Source organism: Pseudorasbora parva, chromosome 2, assembly GCF_024679245.1.
Source record: "Pseudorasbora parva isolate DD20220531a chromosome 2, ASM2467924v1, whole genome shotgun sequence".
NCBI classification, from domain to species: Eukaryota; Metazoa; Chordata; class Actinopteri; order Cypriniformes; family Gobionidae; genus Pseudorasbora; species Pseudorasbora parva.
In genome coordinates this window covers 19,869,962-19,892,134 of record NC_090173.1, presented here as the reverse complement: position 1 = coordinate 19,892,134, position 22,173 = coordinate 19,869,962, and the positions used below count along the sequence as shown (strand labels likewise).

The window sequence follows — 22,173 nt, the reverse complement described above, 5'->3', positions numbered from 1 at the left end:
CAAACAGACTGATATAGACAGACAGATATAGACATACAAACAGATGGACAGACAGATGGACAGACAGACAGATATAGACAGACAGACAGACAGATATAGACAGACAGAAAGAGAGACAGATGGACACACAGACGGACAGACAGACAGATATAGACAGACAGATGGGCAGACAGACAGATATAGACAGAAAGACAGACAGATGGGCAGACAGACAGATATAGACAGAAAGACAGACAGATGGACAGACAGATATAGACAGAGACAGATATAGACAGAAAGACAGACAGATATAGACAGACAGACAGACAGACAGATATAGACAGACAAATATAGACAGACAGACAGATGGACAGACAGACAGACGGACAGATAGACAGACTGACGGACAGATAGATAGATAGATAGATAGATAGATAGATAGATAGATAGATAGATAGATAGATAGATAGATAGATAGATAGATACCCAAATAATTCACCCTTTTATGAAAATAATCATTTGTATTAGATGAGTTGAAAACATAAGTTTTACAAAAACCTATAAAAGTCATATATTATATTTTTGCAAAAAAGTCAATTTGTGCAATATTATACAATTTTACCATTTGCCATGTGACAATGTTGGTTTGTTTAACACCCAAACCTTTAATATAGCTTATTATATTTAGGTTATATATCATTAAAATAATATTTACAAGGTGTAATTTTTTTGGAGCATGTGTGTGTGCCTTCTAGGGAGGTATTAAAGCGCTGCAAGATGACCAGTTAGGATATTTCCAACAACTCGCTAGTAGAAGATATAGCGAAGTCTGTGGTTTGTAATGGCACCCCATATACATGATACATGGAACGCTTAATGCATATTTCACCTTTCCCTGGTCTTCACTCCTCCGCGCAACCTCTCCGGTAAACCTAATAGTCAGATAAGGAGGTCAAACTTTCATCTTTGTTACATGGAGGCCTGTCAAGCACAGCCCCCTCTCTCGCTCTATTTCACGACTTTTGGAATGCTGTTTTCCATCCATCTCAATCCAGGAGGAACGACTTCGGTTTGATTTGGCATGTGATCGATGTATCCCACACAGCACCTGCGGCGTCCTCCAGGGCGTCCATCCATCAAAAGAGCTTTATTGTGTGCCTAGAACTGCCCCCGATGTAGAACAAAACGGCTTTATGTGTAAAGAAGATATAAAAGGTATTGGTTCTTCCAGCTTTCTGCTGTTGCCCACCAGTTTCTAAAACGTGATATAACTTTCCCATGGAGTTTCCCACCAGAAACAGATGTTTGGAGGGTGTGAGTGCAACAAACAGTTCCTATTATTTTGGCAGTGCAGTGGCTTAATTAAATGCAGCGGAGAATTAACTGTAATATTTCGGAGAATGACTGAACATGACGTCAAAGTATCAGTGGAGTTTTGATTAGATTAGACTTCTCCTCAACTCTTGAATGTTCTTCGCAGCTGTAAGACCTCCAATGACTGCAGGCACAGGGAGTGTCGTATTCTGTGATGGTGTTCCCATTCCGAATGGCAACTGCGTTGTGTCATTCAACAAAATGAGTTATTAAGACTCAAACACTTTGCTACTTTTGGCTTGGCAGGCAGTACGCCCAACATCATTAGTTACTGGCACACAACAACTGGTCTAAAGGTCTCAGTCTACAGCAGACACCCTCCAAGTTTAGTGCTTCTAATTTCAACATGGTGGCTTTCCCCCCTCCCTCTCGTTCGCATCCACTCTTCTGTTCCAGATCTTTGACAGGCGCAGGTTTTATTTATTCGCATTTTGCTCAGGGTGCAGGTTTTATAGTGCCTTTGGGTAATGCAGAGTTAATGTACAACTTTCTGTTTTTTCCCCCTCTGCTCTTTAAACCTTCCTTAAGTGTTTAAACACCCAGGGTAATGACGCAGTGTTGTGAAAGTGAAAAACCATGCTGGAGTCGGAGACGTTGAAATGCTTCAGCGGTCCCTGAAGAGTGAAAGTGAATATAGGGGAGAGAGTCGGACAAGGAGGAGACAAAATGGAAAACAATGTATTTAAAGAGAAGGAAATTGAGTCGGAATCGACCAAAAACAACTATAAAGAAATATTTAGAAATAATAGGATACAAAGAAAGCTTTCCATTTGATTCAAAGCTCTTGATTCAATTAGCATTTCAGTTTGATTCCAGTTAATTTAAGTGTATTTGAAGGGCACAATTTTTTATTAATTTAGATTAAAAAAAATATCCAAAAACCACTAGAACAATTTTATATATTTTGTTGACTTGTGCACTTACATTATCCCAAATGTTTCCAAGAATATTTAAATCCAGAAAGGACACACTGTCCGTGCGTCGCCTATCAATGACGACTCAAATGTTTCTAATATGATAAAACAGCTCTGCGTTACCCCCAAGCGGCAACCTCCCGCGATCTCTCCTGAAGCCAATACGGAAGTAATGTAAACTGCAATTCCTCAACTGGCCACTAGGGACAGGCTCCAGAAGGGAGCAGAATCTCATTGATAAATGAGTCCCATGTTAAAATTCCCAACTCTACAGCAAAAAACAAACAAACATGTACAGCCTGGTACAAATTGTGGTTTTGGTCTATATGGCTAATTTTGACCTTCATGACAACTGTGAGGGGGGTGATTTTTTTATAACTCATTCGTTTACATTATATAAAGCCTTAAAGTTCTGCATAATTAAGGGCGTGGATACTTTGAGTGACAGGTGGCTAGCCATTTATCCGTAGTCTATAGTCATTGCGTCACCTAAGCTCCGCCCACATCCCGTCTTTTTGTCCATTTTCTGTTATCCGGGAGTGACACGCGATGACTCGCTTGCAAGATGGCGACGCCCAGCTCGCCCCTACTTTAAGCTTCAGAACGGCTTATCGGAATCCTATGGGTGACGTCACGGACACTACGTCCATATATTTTTTTAAGGCTATGGCTACCCCACATTCACATGAGCGGAAGAAGCAGAAGCAGTTGTCTGGCAAAATAAAAGCTCCACTGCATGCTATTGAGTCGTGTGTCGTGTTTGTCTCTCATTAGCAATCGCTCCAGCGGCCTCATTCACCCTGCTTCATACTATAGTAATGTTAATAAATCTTTAATACAACAGCTCATCCAAATATGATTTCTGCCTGAGTCCCGTAGGATTCTTTTCCACCGGCTGTTGAGGGGAAGACAACAACTCTCATGATTCTGCGAAATCAAGCCTTCATCAAGCTTAGCCTTTGCTCTGAATAAGAGACATCTAGCTGAGAAAATTACATATTGTGCCTTTATATTACGACGAAAAAAATATTCTTCAGCTTTTGCTGTAAATTGGATTCTAACTTAGTATGTAACAAAATTAAAATTATAAAAATATATATTTTACAGTTTACATTTAAAGTAACATAAATTATTAAAATGACCCACAACTTATACACTGTAAAATAAATAAAATAAATAAATAAAATGTCTCCAATTGAACATTTTCTAGTGACTGATCACATCTAAATTTTCTAAATTGAAATTTGGACATTTCTGTGAATTTATGCAATTTAATAGACAGAAATTCAGTTTGGCCAACTGAAAAATTTAGATCATTTTTTTAATTGGAGACATTTTTTTTACAGTGTAGATATTTATGAAATACATAATCAACAAAACCAAAAACTAAAGGTTAAAAGCTTTAAATAGCATGTCCCCCTTTATGTTAAGCCGGTATATTATCATTATTTATTGAGAGATTATTGTAAACTTTTAAACTCATGAACAGTGTAGTTATAAATAAAACCATCCATTCATCCATCCTGTATAATATATTAAAATGTTTACAAGTTAAATAATGTAAACGGCGTCTAAAACATTTTGAGCTAGTCCACTTTCCACCACTTCCAGAAGTAGTCGAAAAGGCAACAGACTGCTTCTGTGGTGTAATCCCTCGTGTGATTGAATGTGTTCGAACAGCCACAAAAGAACACCTACTGCCTACTGACATAATGCGTACACATTATGGGAAACACACTAGCCAGAAAGGATCTTTGTCGGCTGTCATTTCGAGTAGATCAAGTAGTAGATCGAGTAGATCAATTCTAAAGAATATGATCAAACAAGTCCAGTTCCCCTGCACTTTTCCCACCGTCTTCAACAGGACCCAGAAAATGTAATTAGTTTGGAGCTACCGCACACTTTTTGTTCAACAGTTTACATTCATTCATTTACACTTAATGTTGTAACTCCCATATGTTCTTGATCTCCTCGGAAACTTCATGGAAACATCTCGAGATCAAATGCGCCAGCTGCGAAAGCCTCCTCAGTACGTATAAAACAGGAGATAACTATGTTAGACAAGGGTTACTTCCTTCCTCAGAGATCAATACAGTCTTGCTGCCCTCTGTTTAGTTCCAGCGCTTCCTTTCCTTAATTCTGTTTTTTCCTTCATATATAAAAGTGATTGGCTCTCTCGCTGCCAAAACTTGTCTTGCACGACCGTAAAAAACAGCTTCCCCACAGCAGCTTTTTCAAATTTTGGGCTTGTGACACTCTGCCAAAAGCCACAAATTACCCCCCTCTAGCAACAGCGAATTAGGAACAATTTTCTGTTTGCTATAAAAAATGGGAAAAAGAAAGGCGAGGGTAAAATATAGCTTACACCAGAGACCACCAAGGCAGGCAGCGCAGAAATGAAGTGCATGCTCGCCCTGCTGACGGTTTGGGTGGCAGGGCGGCATTTGGCATTTCATGCACTTGCTGATACTCATAGTAATCAATTGGCTAAAACATGGTGTAATGTTTCAACTCAATGAGGTCACGCTTAGAGAGAGAAAAGCAGGCGTATTAATATCATGCCTCGATGGAGAACAGGCTTTTTTTTTTTTAAATGAGGGATTGAGGCCGATTGTCCCAGAGAAAAGATGCTTTACACCAAAATCCTCCCCAGCTTCCTTTAAGTTTGGTCTATTGGATTAAGGATCAGAAGGGAAGAAGCATAATTTTGTTCTTCTGATACAAAGCGTGAGGTTTGGCTAAGTGTCCACTATGAATGCCAGCTCATGATTTTTCCCTTCCATAACTCGTTCCAATGCCTTTTAAAAGTCCAGGTCCAAGTTCTTCTACACCACTGCCGACGTTAACGGAGAAGAGCGGAAAACCAAAGCAAAGAGTAAGGTTGAGGTTGAAGAATTGGTAAGGATAAGAGCCAATCTCTTGCTACAGCTCTCGCTGCTGGTGGTCCACAAACCTCACGTAGTTCCCATAGCAAAACCCAGTGGCTGAAGGTGAAGGAGATCTCGAAAAAACCACCTGACCATCCCCACGTCAGCATAATCAGGCTTTGGGCCCATTGAAAAAACACTGGAACAGTAACCAGAGCCTGAAACGCACATTAACCCAGTTCTGTAGCCTCTGACCCGTATGTTAATTATACTTCCTGTTCTCTTCCTGATTACATGACAGCAGATTTGAGCTCATTCACAAAGGAATCAACTAATTGTTGGGGGAGCTCCATTTGGTGTTATGCTTGTTCCATTTTTAGTTGAGAGACATTTTTCATTCACGAAATGCTACATTTGTTGTGTTGCACAGTGAGACTTTGACTCCGAAATGATTGTTGGTCTATGGTGTTTATATTGCCTTCCGCTATTGATGCGAAAGAAATAGCATAGACATACTAGCATACTACTTTTTTGTAGTATATAGTGTGTAGTTTAAGAACTCACCTCACTGTATATCATACTCTAGCATTTTATATTAGATTCAGCATTTATAATAATAGTGAAGTCAGTAAAACTACAAGATAAATGTTATCTCATATTTAGTGACCAAAAACATTCTGATTGGAATAATAGCTTAATACTTACATGATCTCATATTTTACAAGTCGTGTCCAGCCTTAGAATCTGTTCACCTTAAAGGATAACTCCGGTGAGAAATGACTCTAGGGGTAATTAACAGATGGTTAGCGAGTAGATCGTTCTTTGGGATGCGTTTTCATGAAAATCGAATGTAAAGAGTTTTATCTTTAAAAACAGATTCGCTTATAATGCTTGTCTATGGGGCACAGAGTAGACTAGAATTAAATCGCTAGTTAATACCACTAACAAGGCTCAAAATAGCCTCACACTAACACGGCAGCATAATGAGGGTCCCTACATGCAAACCGAAGCATTGAGCACTTTGTAAGTGTACAAACAGTTTAATAAGAAGATACTTTATAAACACAGTGCATTACGCATTCACGGACAGCGATTAGTCTCGACTAATCGATCTACGAGCGGCGCGCTCTTTCTTCCATTGACGTAAGTGAAGCTGCCAGTATCCAAATATAGTGTTGATATCTTGGGTCTCGACCCGAGTCTGAGCATTAGTCAGCACGAAGTGGAGCCGTGATATCAAGGTCCTGCCCACACGCCTGCATAACATTTTTTTGTGAAATAAACAGTTATGGAAATTTAGAAATTATAGTTTAAAGCTCCAATCCCCTCCCGAAAAATGGCCGCTAGTGCCGCTTAGGCTCAGTGATTACTTCTCAAATAATTAACTAAAACCAAACTTATGTAAAGAACGAACACCTTAACTAACATCAATGTGATAAAACTGCCTAAAATGACTATTTTTGGAAAAAACAAATTTGAAGTGTAATTTGATTGTCCATTTTGTCTACTATGTCCCATTACATTTCATGGAGAGGTCAGGGTTTATGAGCTATACTGCATCCAGCCAACCAGGAGGTGACCAAAAATGCTTTGCCTTTAGTTTTCAGGACTCACGTGGCACACTTGGACAAAAATGTATAACTTCAGAAAATGGCTGAATTCAGATTATCATAAAATATTACTCTTACTGTAATGTTTAGCCAGTGAATCAGAGAAGTGCATTTAAATTTTTATCCTCATTTACCATATTTTTATTTTATTTTAATCAGTTGATCATTTTTTCAAGTTAAGAAATTTAAAGTTTAAGTAAGCAGAAATTTGAGTAAGTTAATTCATACATTTAACTCCAAATTATGTTATCTCAATTTAAATATTTCAGAAGTGGAAACATGGCAGCTAAATGGTAACAGATTGCTTTGATAGCATTAGCACAGCATAACACCTGCTGAATGAGTACAGCAATATAATACATTTAACATATATATCTGCTCTCAAACTATATGCCCCTCCTGCAAAAATGAAATCCCAGAACAGAAACTCTTCTAAAATAGCTGACAAAACATTACATACTAAATCCCCCACTTAACATTAGTCTTGCACAAAAAAATATTATATAACACTTAATTTTAAAATGTAAGTTTGTCTTAATTAAAAGAAACAGGTTCATAAAAAAAAAAAAAAAATCAGATTACTTGAAATGTGTCAGTTTTGAGAACTGAAAAGAAAGTTCTAAATACTCATAAAAGTTAATTTGATTGAACTAATTTGTTTAATTTGAGTTAGCTCTACCAAAACGAATTAATCATTTTGTTTAGTGTGTTTGACTATATGTATGTGTACACTCAACAAAATAAACTGTTGAACAAACATAATTAAATTAAGGAAAACATTTCCACGCAATTTAATTATGCTTTTTTTTTTTTTAAATGAATTGGTCTGAAATACTTTGTTGCAATCTTGTTGTATGCTTGTTGTACATTTAGTTAAAACTACACAAAAAAAAAAGATAAATTAGGATAAAAGGGGGTAGAATGGATATTTTGTGACATGAATTTATTTTCTTTATTTCTATAAAAACTAGTCAACAACACTTGATTACTTGCTAGTTGTATCATAGAAGTAATGATCAAGTAAAGCATTTCTCATCACTGGCATTAGCACAGTTAAGGCTCATCACAGCATAACCACAAGGTCTACACTTCATGATAATCGTAACCTAAAAAAAATCAACACAACTTTTAAATGTCAAATATAACTTATGTAGTCCCAACACAAATGGTTTAGGTTAACTTAACATTTTAAAAATGTGTAGTTCATTTAACGTAATAAAATTGAGTAAATGGCAATTCATTAAAAAACTAAAGATTTGTGTTGTTTCAGTTTATTTTATTTTAAAAACAGCAAACAGCTAGAATATTTTTTGAGTGTATGGAACCTTTTTATTATATGTTGTTAAATTACATTTTAAAAAGTGACCTATACTGCTATTTATATCTCTGGTTATAACACTGAGATTTGAGCATATAGTTTACTCTATATTCTACAATGTTAACAATGCAAATCTACAATTTCAGTATGCCTAGTATGCTCTTTTAAAGAGCAGGTTTCTTTACCCAGTATGCACTAAGCGTGAGCATCAGGTCTCCATGTGCAGGGAAGCAACAGGGTGCCTCGGAGGTTAGCAGACAACCATACACCACTTCTTAACATGAACACATTAAGCAGTCCTAATTAAATTTCTCATTTTCTTTCCCTATGGGCCGTTTGCACTTCCTTTTTTCTCTCTCCATCTTTCCCATTGCCGTCCATTCATCTGCTCTGCCCATTGGTGGAGGAGCATGGCTGAGGTGTTAGCTCATTCCCCTTCTGGGTGGCTTTCCTGCAGTATTTCACTGTCATCTACTGGCAAATTGATTTTGGCAAAGAAACCAGCTGGGTGGGAATGGGGAGGGGGCATACGCATGCACACGCTTCCCACACACATACGTATTGAAATACACTGGCATACGTGTGCACGCGAATGTATGCGCACTACTCGGTCACCCCTCAAATAAATAGTTTGGCTCAGTAGTAAGCAGAGGCCCTTTTGGTTCTGGAAAAAGGACACAAGCCCACTGACGAAAGGCGAAGGGTGGAGGTGTGGGGTGATTTATTACTCAATTCAGTGCAAATGGAGAGGCAGAGCGGCACAACTTTCGCCAGGAAAAGCACATGCGTGTGTGTGGTGCTCATGAAAGTGTGTGTGAGCGGAACTGATCATTTTATGTGACATCGATGGCTACATCATACAACATCTTCTCAGTCTTCCCTGTCATTATGGCTGTACATCACTCGTATAGTTGTAGTCTCTTATCAGTAGATCATTTCTGTCCCTTTATGTTGCCATGTCGGATTATAAAAAAGACTGTTTACATCTAGTGAGGTGATCACAAGTGGACAGCTGAAATAGATTGCTGTTTACACTGGGTATTTTCATGCATATCAAATGTGTCTCCTGTGACCACTTGTGATCAGGTTTCATTGAGGGGAGAGTCTCGGACATTTCACTTAATACATCAGTATATAGCTTCTGGCTGATAAAGTGCCAAAATTCAACACGTTGTTGCTTTTATATCATTGTTTCAGTCGGAATGCTTGTGTTTTAGACAAGCGCCTGCATTTGATTGTAGCATTAAAGGGTTAGTTGACCCTTTTGTAAAATTGAAATTCTGCCATTAATTACTCACCCTCATGTTGTTCCAAACACGTTTCAAACACTTTCCAAAGACTTTCGTTCATCTTCAGAACACAACTGAAGATCTTTTTGATTCAATCCGAGAGCTTTCTGTTCCTCCATTGGACGCTTTAAAAAGTTCATAAACAGATAGTAAAACTAATCCATATGAATTGAGCGGTTTAGTCCAAATTTTCAAGAAGGCCAGATCTTAAATTAAGTTAAGATTTTTAAGACAATTAAAGGGGGGGTGAAACACTCAGTTTCAGTCAATCTCATGTCAATCTTGAGTACCTATAGAGTAGTATTGCATCCTTCATATTTCCGAAAAGTCTTTAGTTTTATCATATTTATAAAAGAAATATAGGCTGTACCGAGTCTTTCCGGAAATAAACGAGCGCCTGGAGGCGTATCGTGTGGGCGGAGCTAAAGAATGACAAGCGCGCAAAGCGGTGACGTCATCAAGCGTGGAGAAACCCATCTATCTCAGCTAATACAGATAATGATCCACAATCAAATCTGAGGGAGAAATAAATTGAACAGGAGAAACGGCAACAGCAGGACGTCCGTCTCTGTGGTATGTAAGTTACTGTATTTAATGGCCTCTCCACATTTCTGTGTGTTTACTCGCAGTGTATGAGGACATGATTCGGTTTATGGACTATTGTATGCGACTAGACCTTAGCAGTAGCAAGCAAAACGGTTTTGCACGTCAGAATACTGTAACGTTATACAGAGAACAACAATGAAGTAACCGTTAGCGCATTTGAATGACGAAGCACGCGATCGTGTCGTTTACTGATGTTTACTCATGCGACGGTAGCCAATAGCAGAGACATTTGAAGCAGTTTAAGTTAACTCACCGTCGAAGCTTTATCACTGGGACCGCTCCGTCAGAAACACACTTCTTTGGTATGATTTGGTAAAGTCCTGTGACAGCAGTGGCGTGTAAATCCATTTTGAGACGCGACTGAAGCGATGCCTTGAAGCTTCCCGTCATTTCTGTGTTCAAATCGGTTCAAATGCAGCGCTGCCTTCCCGGAATGCTGTGCTGAAGCGTTGAAGTCGCTTGATGTCACGCATAGGAATAAAGGGGAGCGCGGCGCCGTTCACGGACGACTGGATCTGCAGCTGAGAGACTGTTTACAGCGTGCTCTAGTCACGCGCGCGCGCACCCTACCGGGAGAAGAGCCTGTACAGCCCATACAAGGACCTTCCGCTCTTATTAACGTCAAATAGACCCATACTCGAAAAAAACTCGCCGAAACCGGAAGGAGTATTTTTAACACAGAAATACTCTATCAAACGTCCAACATTAGTTTTTGAAACTTTGTCTATGTTTAGGATGGGAATCCAAGTCTTTAACAGTGCAAAAAGCTCAGTATGCATGAAACAGCATTTCACCCCCCCCCCCCCCTTTAAGGGGGGCTCCAGGGAGGGATTTCCACTGAACTGGTTTAAAAAATAAAAAATAAAAAAATTCACACAACATGCAAAAACCATAATTCAAATCACTGACATTTTACGCAGCATGTTTGAGCTTTAAGAACCAATGAGGTTCATTCTCGTGTTACGCTGCACGTTTGAGCTTCCTCAAGAACCAATGAGGTTCGTTCTTGTGTTACGCAGCCCGTTTGAGCTTCAGCAAGAACCAATGAGGTTCATTCTTGTGTTACGCAACACATTTGAGCTTCCTCAAGAACCAATGAGGTTCATTCTCATGTTACGCAGCACGTTTGAGCTTCCTCAAGAACCAATGAGGTTCATTCTTGTGTTACGCAGCACGTTTGAGCTTCCTCAAGAACCAATGAGGTTCGTTCTTGTGTTACGCAGCCCGTTTGAGCTTCAGCGAGAACCAATGAGGTTCATTCTTGTGTTACGCAACACATTTGAGCTTCCTCAAGAACCAATGAGGTTCATTCTCATGTTACGCAGCACGTTTGAGCTTCCTCAAGAACCAATGAGGTTCATTCTCGTGTTACGCTGCACGTTTGAGCTTCCTCAAGAACCAATGAGGTTCATTCTTGTGTTACGCAGCACGTTTGAGCTTCAGCGAGAATCAATGAGGTTCATTCTTGTGTTACGCAACATGTTTGAGCTTCCTCAAGAACCAATGAGGTTCGTTCTTGTGTTACGCAGCCCGTTTGAGCTTCAGCGAGAACCAATGAGGTTCATTCTTGTGTTACGCAACACATTTGAGCTTCCTCAAGAACCAATGAGGTTCATTCTTGTGTTACGCAGCACGTTTGAGCTTCAGCGAGAACCAATAAGGTTCGTTCTTGTGTTACGCAGCACGTTTGAGCTTCCTCAAGAACCAATGAGGTTCATTCTTGTGTTACGCAGCACGTTTGAGTTTCCTCAAGAACCAATGAGATTCATTCTCATGTTACGCAGCACGTTTGAGCTTTCAATGAGAACCAATGAGGTTCATTCCAGGGATAGAAATTAACTTTTTTGTCCACCGGCCACTGTGGCTGGTGGATTTCAAAATCTACCAGCCACTCCATGTTTTTACCAGCCACTTTCTTGTTTTTAACCGACAATGTGTAACTGCATGTGAAAAATTAATACTACAAGCTCTACAATACTTAAGCAGTTTATTTAATCTCAAGTCTCAATGAAATACTGACATTTTCTCTATCTCTCTTATACACATACACCATGAACTGATATATATTTCATTAAATGAGTAGGGCTCTGTGCTCTGTGCGCTTTTTTTTTTTTTTTACCTGGATGTGGCATTTGGAAGATTCGTGGTCTTTTATGGCTTCCAGTTTTAGGTTTTTAGTCCCAACAATGAAACTATTAGTTTTGGCATCTTCTGAAGCGTGTTGACGACACACCGAGCAGAACATTGTCAGTAGGGATGCGCAGAAATAAAAATTATTGGCCGAAACCGAAACACCAAAAGAAATTATGCTAACTATTAGTACCATTGCATTTATGACTAATGCTGTGATTGTGTAACTTTACTAAAAATCAAGGCATTGCGATTGCATAAATTAATATTAAAGTTTCAAATATTAATCAGTTACAAATTATGCAAATATTTATTTAGCACATTACAACAATCCACAGTATAAAGTACAATTCAAACTAAAATGTTTAACTTGACCTCACTCATGTGTGCATTTAATAAAAGCTAATGTACAGGCCTAATGGCCTGCAGAAAGGTACAGAAATTCAATAAAGTAATCAAATGTAAAAACTGCATATTTTAACTGTTTAAATTTAAGATTAATCCTTATCAAACTTACAAAAGCTATTCAAGAGCAGATGTCCTTTTGTTTGACATTAAACAGACAGCAGTAAAGGCTGCTGCCCCTTTAAGACCTAGTGCAGGGATATGCTCTTCTTTCTCGACTGTATAACGTTCACTTGAGGCATATTCAGACTATGTCTGCTTGGATACTAATCAAGATGGACATGTTGGCTTACTTCTTGTGTGAGTTTGTCCGTTTAAGCGCAAGACTTGAAAGAGAACTCAATATTTGCGCGCTGTGAGACGAGTGCGCGTTCTCAAATGATGCGACGGATCTTCTTTCAGCGCGTGCGAAGTTCGTATTCGCGTCTTCTGGTACTACATCCGGGTAATGATGGCGAAAACGACTGGTCATGTCATATTCGGACATACGGCCGCACTCGCATGCATTGAACAAAGTTTACAAAGAGGGGAAACAGTATGCTATTTTTATTTACCCGCCACGGTGGCCGGTAGGTGAAGCGAGTTTACCCGCCACAACTCAAAATCACCCGCATTTGGCTGGTGGCGGGTGCTAATTTCCATCCCTGTTCATTCTCGTGTTACGCAGCACGTTTGAGCTTCCTCAAGAACCAATGAGGTTCATTCTTGTGTTACGCAGCATGTTTGAGCTTCCTCAAGAACCAATGAGGTTCATTCTTGTGTTACGCAGCATGTTTGAGCTTCCTCAAGAACCAATGAGGTTCATTCTCGTGTTACGCAGCACGTTTGAGCTTCAGCAAGAACCAATGAGGTTCATTCTTGTGTTACGCAACACGTTTGAGCCTCCTCAAGAACCAATGAGGTTCATTCTTGTGTTACGCAGCACGTTTGAGCTTCCTCAAGAACCAATGAGGTTCTTTCACGTTACACAGCACGTTTGAGCTTCAATGAGAACCAATGAGGTTCATTCTCATGTTACGCAGCACGTTTGAGCTTCCTCAAAAACCAATGAGGTTCGTTCTTGTGTTACGCAGCACGTTTGAGCTTCAGCGAGAACCAATGAGGTTCATTCTCGTGTTACGCAGCACGTTTGAGCTTCCTCAAGAACCAATGAGGTTCATTCTCGTGTTACGCAGCACGTTTGAGCTTCAGCGAGAACCAATGAGGTTCATTCTCGTGTTACGCAGCACGTTTGAGCTTCAGTGAGAACCAATGAGGTTCATTCTCGTGTTACGCAGCACGTTTGAGCTTCAGTGAGAACCAATGAGTAAAAATCTCTCGGATTTCATCAGAAAGATCTTCTTTTGTGTTCCGAAAATGAACGAAAGTCTTACAGAAACAAATGGCTTTATTACAGAGCAGTTTTCAGACTGATTCTTCATCCTTGATTAAATATGTTTCCCGCTGCTGTATTGACCTGCCTCATTCCACCCAAGTATAGCCATTTTCAAGAAACAGCTAAAGATCACATCTCTTTCGTGAACACTTGACATTAGGGCTGGGCGATATGGAGCAAAAAATATATCTCGATATATTTTGCTATATCTCGATATACGATATATATCTCGATATCTTTACAGGAAAAATAACCCCCTAAAACTACAGCAAAAACAAATATGCCAAATACCACAAAAACTTTTTTTTTTAATTGAAGTGCAAAGAGGTAGTCAAGTGCTTTTGCGACATTTAAAAAAAAATAAAAAACTCCCTGATTAAATGCATAATAATAATTTAACTGTAAAAGAAAATAAATAATATTGCCTTCTTTTCATTTATTTCATGCTTTCAAAAGATGAATCAAAGACTCCCTTTTTTACAGTTAAAGTAAACAGTAAGCATTTTGCAGAAAGATGGGGGCATGACTGAGATATAAATAAACTGATTTTGTCATAACACCACTTCCTGTTAAATTTGTATCAAAATTCAAATAGTGATGTTTGTCATGAGTTTGACAAAATTCAAACTCATCATGCAGATCATGTAGGCTACACATGAGCTGAATTTCACTTCTTTTCCAGTTACAGAACGAAATATGAATGTCAGAAGGTAGGCTATATGATAATATGATACAGTACAACTGACAGAAGAGCACCGCGTGTCTCAGGACACCCGGGATGTCGCGTTTTTCCCTCTTGGTTAAAACGTGAATAGACCTATACATCATAATCCCGTGATAAAGCTGACAAAATAATAATAGTAATGATATTGCAATACTTTTTAAATGTTATCAAATGATATGCGATCATTTTGACATTTTAACCGAAAACTATGCGATCAGTTAGACACAGATCATAAACTGGCATGATTGCGACCGCGTCTCGCACCAGTAGTGTCAATCACCTGACTGTGGGTGAAACGTGCGCTTTGAACTATGATGAACATTAATATTTCTTTATGAATTTTAGCAAGCAGTTGTGTTAGAAGAAAAACATGGTCTCTAAACTGAGTCCTGAACAACGTGCGCGCTTGTCAATATGATAACTAATCCTCACCTGGTTGTGGAAGCAGCCGTGTTCAACGAGACAACGTGCGAGGGGAGGGGGAACAAAGCAAGAGGCGGGAGGCGCGCGAGCGGGAGCGAGCACAGCACAGAGAAGGCAAACAAGCAAAGTGGCGGAATCAGAATTTAATATAAACAATATATCGATATATACGATATGTCCAAATCCATATCGAGCTGAAAAAATATCTCGATATATTTTAAATATCGAGATATCGCCCACCCCTACTTGACATGATTCACACTAACACACCTTCACCTTACTAAAAATAAATAAATAAATCCTGCGTGCACTGCTAAGTGAGAATTGTCTCAGCATACTCTATTTATTGTTGCCCTTTTGTTAAATAAATTGCATTGATTGTTTTACCTCTTTTGTACCACTGCAGACCGGAAACACCCCACAAGAGCTGCAGTTTTAGAGATGCTCTGACCCAGACGTCTAGCCGTAAACAATTTGGCCCTTGTCAAACTCGCTTAAATCCTTACGCTTGCCCATTTTTCCTGCTTCTGACACATCAACTTTGAGGACATATATATATATATATTTAAAACTTATATACTATACTAATATATATATATATGAGTATAGTATATAAGTTTTAAAAAATGTGGACTGGTGACTTCAGCAAATCAAATGTTTTTCAATTCATAACCGCTCACATTAAGCTGTCTGTAAAGGTTTATAATGTATTGTTAAAAAAAAATGAAGTTTTTACTTCTGTCAGACTGTTGCAGTCAATTGTCTGATGGATGTTGCTGTGGGATTATGGGTTGTGTAGTCCCTCAGAGGGAGTTTAAAAGAAAAACTAAAATCATTTTTTTACAGAAGCATTTTAAACATAAGAGCAGGTCCAGACATTTTCTAACTTGAACGTCTGAGGCTTCCGGTGTCATCCACTTCCAGTTTAGCTGTAGGCCAACAAAAACAGTCCATTATGCTGCCTGAATTTAAAAATAGTTTTACCGTTTAATGCAGTCTTATTATTAGTTATTTAGGCCTATAATACGCTTAGCTCCTACTTCTGTGTTGAAATAAAAAAAATGTTGGATAGCCTATCATCGGTTAAAGGGATAGTTCTTCCAAAAAAGACAATTTGATGTATATCTGTTTATTGACATACATTATACGAGCAATGGTTGAAGTTAAAAATCTTAATTTGTGTTCTACTGAAGAAACTAGCCTATACATCTTGGATGCCCTGAGTAGATAAACATCAAATTTTCATTTTTGGGGGAACTAACCCTTTAACCTCTGTGCTGGAGTTGTCTTATAACGTTTGTGATCTAAAGAAGTGACTTATAGTGCGTTTCATCCCTTAAATCAATGAATCACCTTTGCACCTCATGAAAATACACCTCAAACACACAGGAAAATTATGAGGGAACAGAATTTTCCTTTTCAGGAAGCTTCTTGGAAAGAGTGGGATATCCCACAGAGCACCTCTGCAGCTCCGCGTCTTTGTTTTGCGTGATTGGAGAGGAGAGGAGACCTGCACGAGCTGGTACAGGCTTTGAGGAATGATTTTAACCATCCTGTTTAACTTGGCATGAAGAAACAGGGAAAAGCGCCTCTCAGGTCAGGTACAAGCAACCGAACCTGCTCGTTCTTTCCCTTGTAAAAGCAAACCGTATCGGGGGTAAAATATGAATTATAATACGTCATTGCTAATAAGCTCGGGACTCATGCGAGCGCTCGCGCTGGCAGCACTGCTGGAGGGTGTCACATAAATAGCAATTCATCACAATCACAATATTATTTACATGCTTAATGTGACACTGATGGAGCGTGAAGTGGAGTTTTCACAGATGACGTATTCAATTTCAGACCGCAAATGTAGGGCTTATTATGATTTCTGTCTTCGTACATGAACTGACTTATTTTGTTTTAAATTATGGGTCTTATACGACCATTTGAATGGAGAAAATAGCTACAGCTAATCTCGCAGATTGTTTTTGAGAAAAACAAACTGACTGATGGGAAAGACGACAGGCCTAGTCGTTGAGCAAGATGTGCGAGCTGGTTGGGTCACACTAATGCTGTGATGGCCATTGTAGAAATAAATATTTGTCTCTATATCTCTGTAGGGACGCGGCTAAATAAAGGCCAGTCAACAGAGGAATCTTTCAGGGGGCGATCTAAAGACAGCTGTGCACATTTACACTGGTGAATTTTCTTTTGCTCACACACTCACAAAGACACTCTTTTGTTTCCTTTATTTTGTCAGGTGCAGTGAATTTAATCTCAGGTTGGCCTTAACTTTCATGGCTCTGGCTCTTAAAACGCTTGTTTGTTTTCTCTTTCTCGAAGATGAATCTAGTGCATTTAATTACCAAGCTCATCGTCCAATCATTTAAAATTAAAACAGAAAGCCTGCAAATATGTCAAACACAGTTCAATGCCCACAAAAACAGCTTAAATAATTATTTTATTATCCTGTCAGAAAATTAACAATTAACAAGTGCTATTTAAATACTGAAACAAATTAATAATTTCAGCCAATCTGATAAACGGAAACATAAATCTGACGTTTTATTCACATAACTAGGCTACTGCTTTATATCAGACGGGACCGCTATTTGTAATTGTTTTCCCCAGTGGCACTGGGACGGTCCTCGAGCAGAAAGTACGATTAAAGCACCTGATGATCCAGTTGAGATGAATCATGTCAGGGTGACACACAAAATCATGGGCTTGCATGACATTCATTTTAGTGGAACAGCACACAGACTCAACTTATAAACACTGAAGGACGCTAAAAGTAGCCATGCGTGCATGACATCCCCTCTCTCTCGCTCTCTTCCTCTTCTGTGTGTTTTGCTGTTATTATAGCTACCTTACTGTTTTTGATGTTTTACATTGATTTAAATAATTCCGAGACATGCTTTAGTACTCTTTGTCAGTAATATTGGCGATTAAAGATCGACTTAACTAAAAAAATTTTAAAGAATTCGCCATTCTGCAACATATCCTAGCCTAGGTTATAGTTACTTTATAAATAGACCATTTAAATTTGTAGAAAAGTCTTAATTTTAATTTCCTTAACATTAAAGTAGGCCTACTAATAACAGGCAGGCGTGGTAGTAGTTATCTGTCAAATCCCACATCACACATAAAACATATTTATACAATTTTTATACATTTCAAGCACTGACTTATCGCACACATATATAGTAAATAAAAATGAATAGGCTATATTTAGATAAACACATAGCCTAGAGTATTCGTCTTAACTCTTTTTCCTCATCACAGACACTCATCCCACATTTTCTTTATTCTCTTCAGCTGGAAGTGGCTACTGTGTGCTTCTTTTCTTATCTCCACAAAACTGTGTTAAGGCCATTTGACATAGCCTGTCTAAAGCGCACTACTGTACAGTAATGGACTTGGTGACAAAATTATTTGATCATTATGAAAAAATACAACAACACAAAATAATCTGTTAAATAATTTTCAGCAAAAAAAAAAACAAAACAAAAAATGAAGACAAGCGGTCATTATATTTGGGGTTGTGTAGAATCTTTGAAAATGACCATTGAAAACTAATAGGGTCAAATGATTTTTCAACAAATAGAATATATACTAATATATAAACCCGAGCATGCGCACGCTGTCAAAACTCTGCTGAGCGTTTGGAGATCATTTTTAACAGTGTGCGCTCAGATGGAAATCTGCTCCTGCTCAAGCGAGATACTGTATATTTGTAAAGCGCATTTGAGACTGATCTGGTTGATTAATTCCGCTTAACAAGCTTAAACAAATAAACCGACGCGAGTGGACACGTGTTAAACTTAACGGTTATGATGCACTATACATGAACATCCATTTAGCTATTTGCAGTATCTGCGATTTTTATCATTATCAATAAAGACAAACCTTTTTTAATAAGTGACAACATAAATGTCTTCCTGCAAGTAAATTATTTTTTGAGCAATTTTACGTCTATGGGGGTCATAATTTGAACCCTAAAAGGAAATACAATTCTTGAAATACAATTCTTAATTTAAATAATTATAATTATACAATAGGTGTTATAATGCACAATATATCATAAAAAAAAATAAAAAAATAAACCTCACATAAATAATACAAACATAGGCTTGATTATCTAGATTGTTATGCATCAAAACTTAAAGGAAAGGACACCTTTTCATCATTTTTTTAAATAAGTGGATCACTTTCTAAAGCCTGGTTTGGGTTCTGACTATTGAAAATGTGTTTAAATGCGCGTCAGTGTTATTATAATAAAATGTCTATTTTATGAATGAAAATAATTAATATTAGGATAATAAAGATGAGATTAGGTCTATTAATAATAAAATTTAAGTACTTCAAAGGGTTATCAATCCATTTCTTACCTGATCTTACCTTTTTGGAGTGCTTGTTTATTTAATCGTTTGGCTGCGTGTGAGACATCTGCAAAAACAAAAGTGCATAAAAGGCACTGGATTTACAACACATTTGAAGATTGATCTGCATCCTACATCATAATGTTTTACAACATCATCGTTTAATAGGAGAAACAAGACAAATATGACGTTTTCTGCTTGTCTTGTTCATAACAGAAACATTGTTCCAGTTAAATTATGAGCAAATGAAGAACCACGACGTTTATTGTGCATTTAAAAATGTCAGTTTTATTTCCGTCAAAACGCGAAAAGGAAATTCGTCATTTAAATAGGGCCTAGTTGAATCATTCGATATGTAATCATTCCAACAAAACAACATGCATCAATAACCATTTTCAGCATATAACAGAAATACGCTCACTGAAAGCTTTCCTGACAGAAAATCACCTCAAAAGTTCGTTAAAATGTTCGCAAACATTCGATTCGATGCTCTACACACTCGGGATAAATGAAGTAATTCCTGAGAAAATATATATATAGTATCGTGTCCAAATATGCGCTGAATTAGTCATTGACACTAGCCAGGTGTCTGTGTTTAGTGGACAAATCCACGTGGCTGTGCATATTCTGTAGCTTCTGGTACTCGTACTGAAAATTGAGGACCCGAGGGAAGCCCACTGGATTGAACAGTGCCGAGGACGCGTATGGAGAGGTCGGGGCCATTGCGCAGGCAAGGCCAGGGGTGACAGGCTCGATGGCCACTGTTTGGGACTGTGCGAAAGACTTGGCTGCGGCAGAGTTCCTCGAGAAAAGCGTAGACAGAGCAGGTAAAATGCCGCCAACAGGTGGAACACCCATGGGCTGATGGAAGCCAAACGGGTAGATATCCAGACCCGGTAAGTGCGCACAGGACGCGCCGAGCCCGTACGCGCCGTAGTTAAGGCTCGGGAAAGCACTCGACTGCAGCGCTTGATCTTTAAACATCCCAAATTTGAAGTGCTGCCGTTTAAATCGCTTTCTCCTCCTCAGAAAACTTCCGTTCTCAAACATATCCGATGAATTGGGATCCAGCGTCCAGTAATTCCCTTTCCCGGGATTCCCCGGCTCGCGTGGCATTTTCACGAAGCAGTCGTTTAGGGAGAGATTGTGTCGGATGGAGTTCTGCCAGGCCGGGAACTTCTCCCGGTAGTACACGAACCGGTGGCTGATGAAGTCGCATATCTCACTGAGGGTGAGCCGCTTCTTTGGGCTCTGGAGGATCGCCATGGTGATCAAAGCGATGTAGGAATAGGGCGGTTTCACCGAAGTGCTTTTGCTCGAACTTGAGGGACATATGGAAGAGGGGACGTGGTCCTTATCCCCCTTGTTATGCACCTGGTCAGACGCAGAAAGATGTTCGTCTCCAGACTCCTTGCCACCTTCCCCAACCACGTCGACAAAGAGGTCCTCCATTAAATCAGTGTCCAGGGTCATAATCCACAAGTTGGAGACACCAGACGGGTTCTAAACAAGCAGATGGCCAGAGTCGCTTTCACTCGGGAAGGTCTGTTCCTGGTTGTTCGGAAGACTCTGGAAGATGGATTATAAAGAGACGAGCGCGCTAACAACACAAGATTTAATTCGGCCACACAGGAGTCTCCAGCATTCGCGCGCAGGAGGTCTGGAGAGCTGCGCGCACAGCAATGTCCATCGTCCACTCCAACGCAACTGGATTCCTGCAGCTGTTCGGGAATCAGATGACGATGATGTCATGACGAAGTTCTCAGGAAGAAGCTCCACTCCAATGAAAACAGGGCAACTCGACCAGGTTCTGCCCGCAGACGGTCCTCTGAAGGAACCATGATTGATAACATGCCACTGAAGTCACAAGGGCATTATTCCGCTTAACCTCTGTATAAAACAGACCGACTCCTCTGCTCCTTTGACTGCTCGACATCACACGTCATGTCTTTTTTAATTAACAGAAAAACATAAAAAAGGGAAATTAGCATGCACGTAATAAAAGCGAGCATGAAACCGGCTTCAGAATATATACATTTATATAAATCAATTACCATAATCCACCAATACTAAAATATTATATTGTGTTGTTTTTTCTCTTCATGCTTTTGCACACAAATCGAATATGTTTCATGAAAATTAATTCATTAGGAATGAACCAGGACACTATAAATAGGCCTGACTGACATCACTAACGTGTATTTTTCTTAAGCCAGAATCGCAAAGCAGTCGACTTTACAATAGGCTAGTCACACTGCCCAATTCATTCATATTTATAATAATATAATATATTTAATTATATCATAATTTGCGTCTGCATTGTTTTATATCCTATAGAATAAATAAATAAATAGGCCTAAATATTAAACAAGAACAACAATAGGCCTACAGCAAGATTTTTTTTAATATCGGTGGTAGTTTATCAGGCCTATTTGCATTATAGTAACTGTATTAATATCTGGATTTAACAACAACAAAAACTGGCCTAATAATAATAATCGAAATATAGAAAGTAAAATAGTCTACTATAAAGAAAGTGACAATATGACAGCATTAATGTAAAATAAATAGGCCTAAGTAAAACAGCCAGAAATGTCGTTCGGCTTTGAAGCAACGAGGCTAAAATAAGAAACAGGTTTATAATAGGCTATTTATCATGATCTTCGCACACACGTTTCCTCTCTCCAAATAATATCTTGCATTTCCCATTGCGCTTAAAGTAGTTTTCTTTAATGATATGGTGAAAATGAGGTATATCGTATAAAACTGTCGGGTCGTTCAGATGAAAGTGA

At 38.8% G+C, this 22,173-nt stretch overlaps 1 protein-coding gene and 1 long non-coding RNA gene across 2 annotated transcripts in view; both read right to left on the bottom strand.

Moving 5' to 3' along the window:
- The window catches only part of LOC137093888 (uncharacterized), a 38,944-nt gene extending 19,495 nt beyond the window's left edge, over positions 1-19,449 (bottom strand). Inside the window, exon 1 of the long non-coding RNA XR_010908569.1 lies at positions 19,391-19,449. This is a non-coding gene — a long non-coding RNA (uncharacterized lncRNA). The remainder of the gene's footprint in view (positions 1-19,390) is intronic.
- A 212-nt stretch (positions 19,450-19,661) lies between these two features.
- On the bottom strand, positions 19,662-21,063 carry foxd7 (forkhead box D7). The gene has a single exon (XM_067458877.1). It carries the CDS (start codon positions 20,852-20,854, stop codon positions 19,946-19,948), a length of 909 nt encoding a protein of 302 aa, XP_067314978.1. The 5' UTR covers positions 20,855-21,063; the 3' UTR covers positions 19,662-19,945.
- Between the last annotated feature and the right edge of the window lie 1,110 nt (positions 21,064-22,173).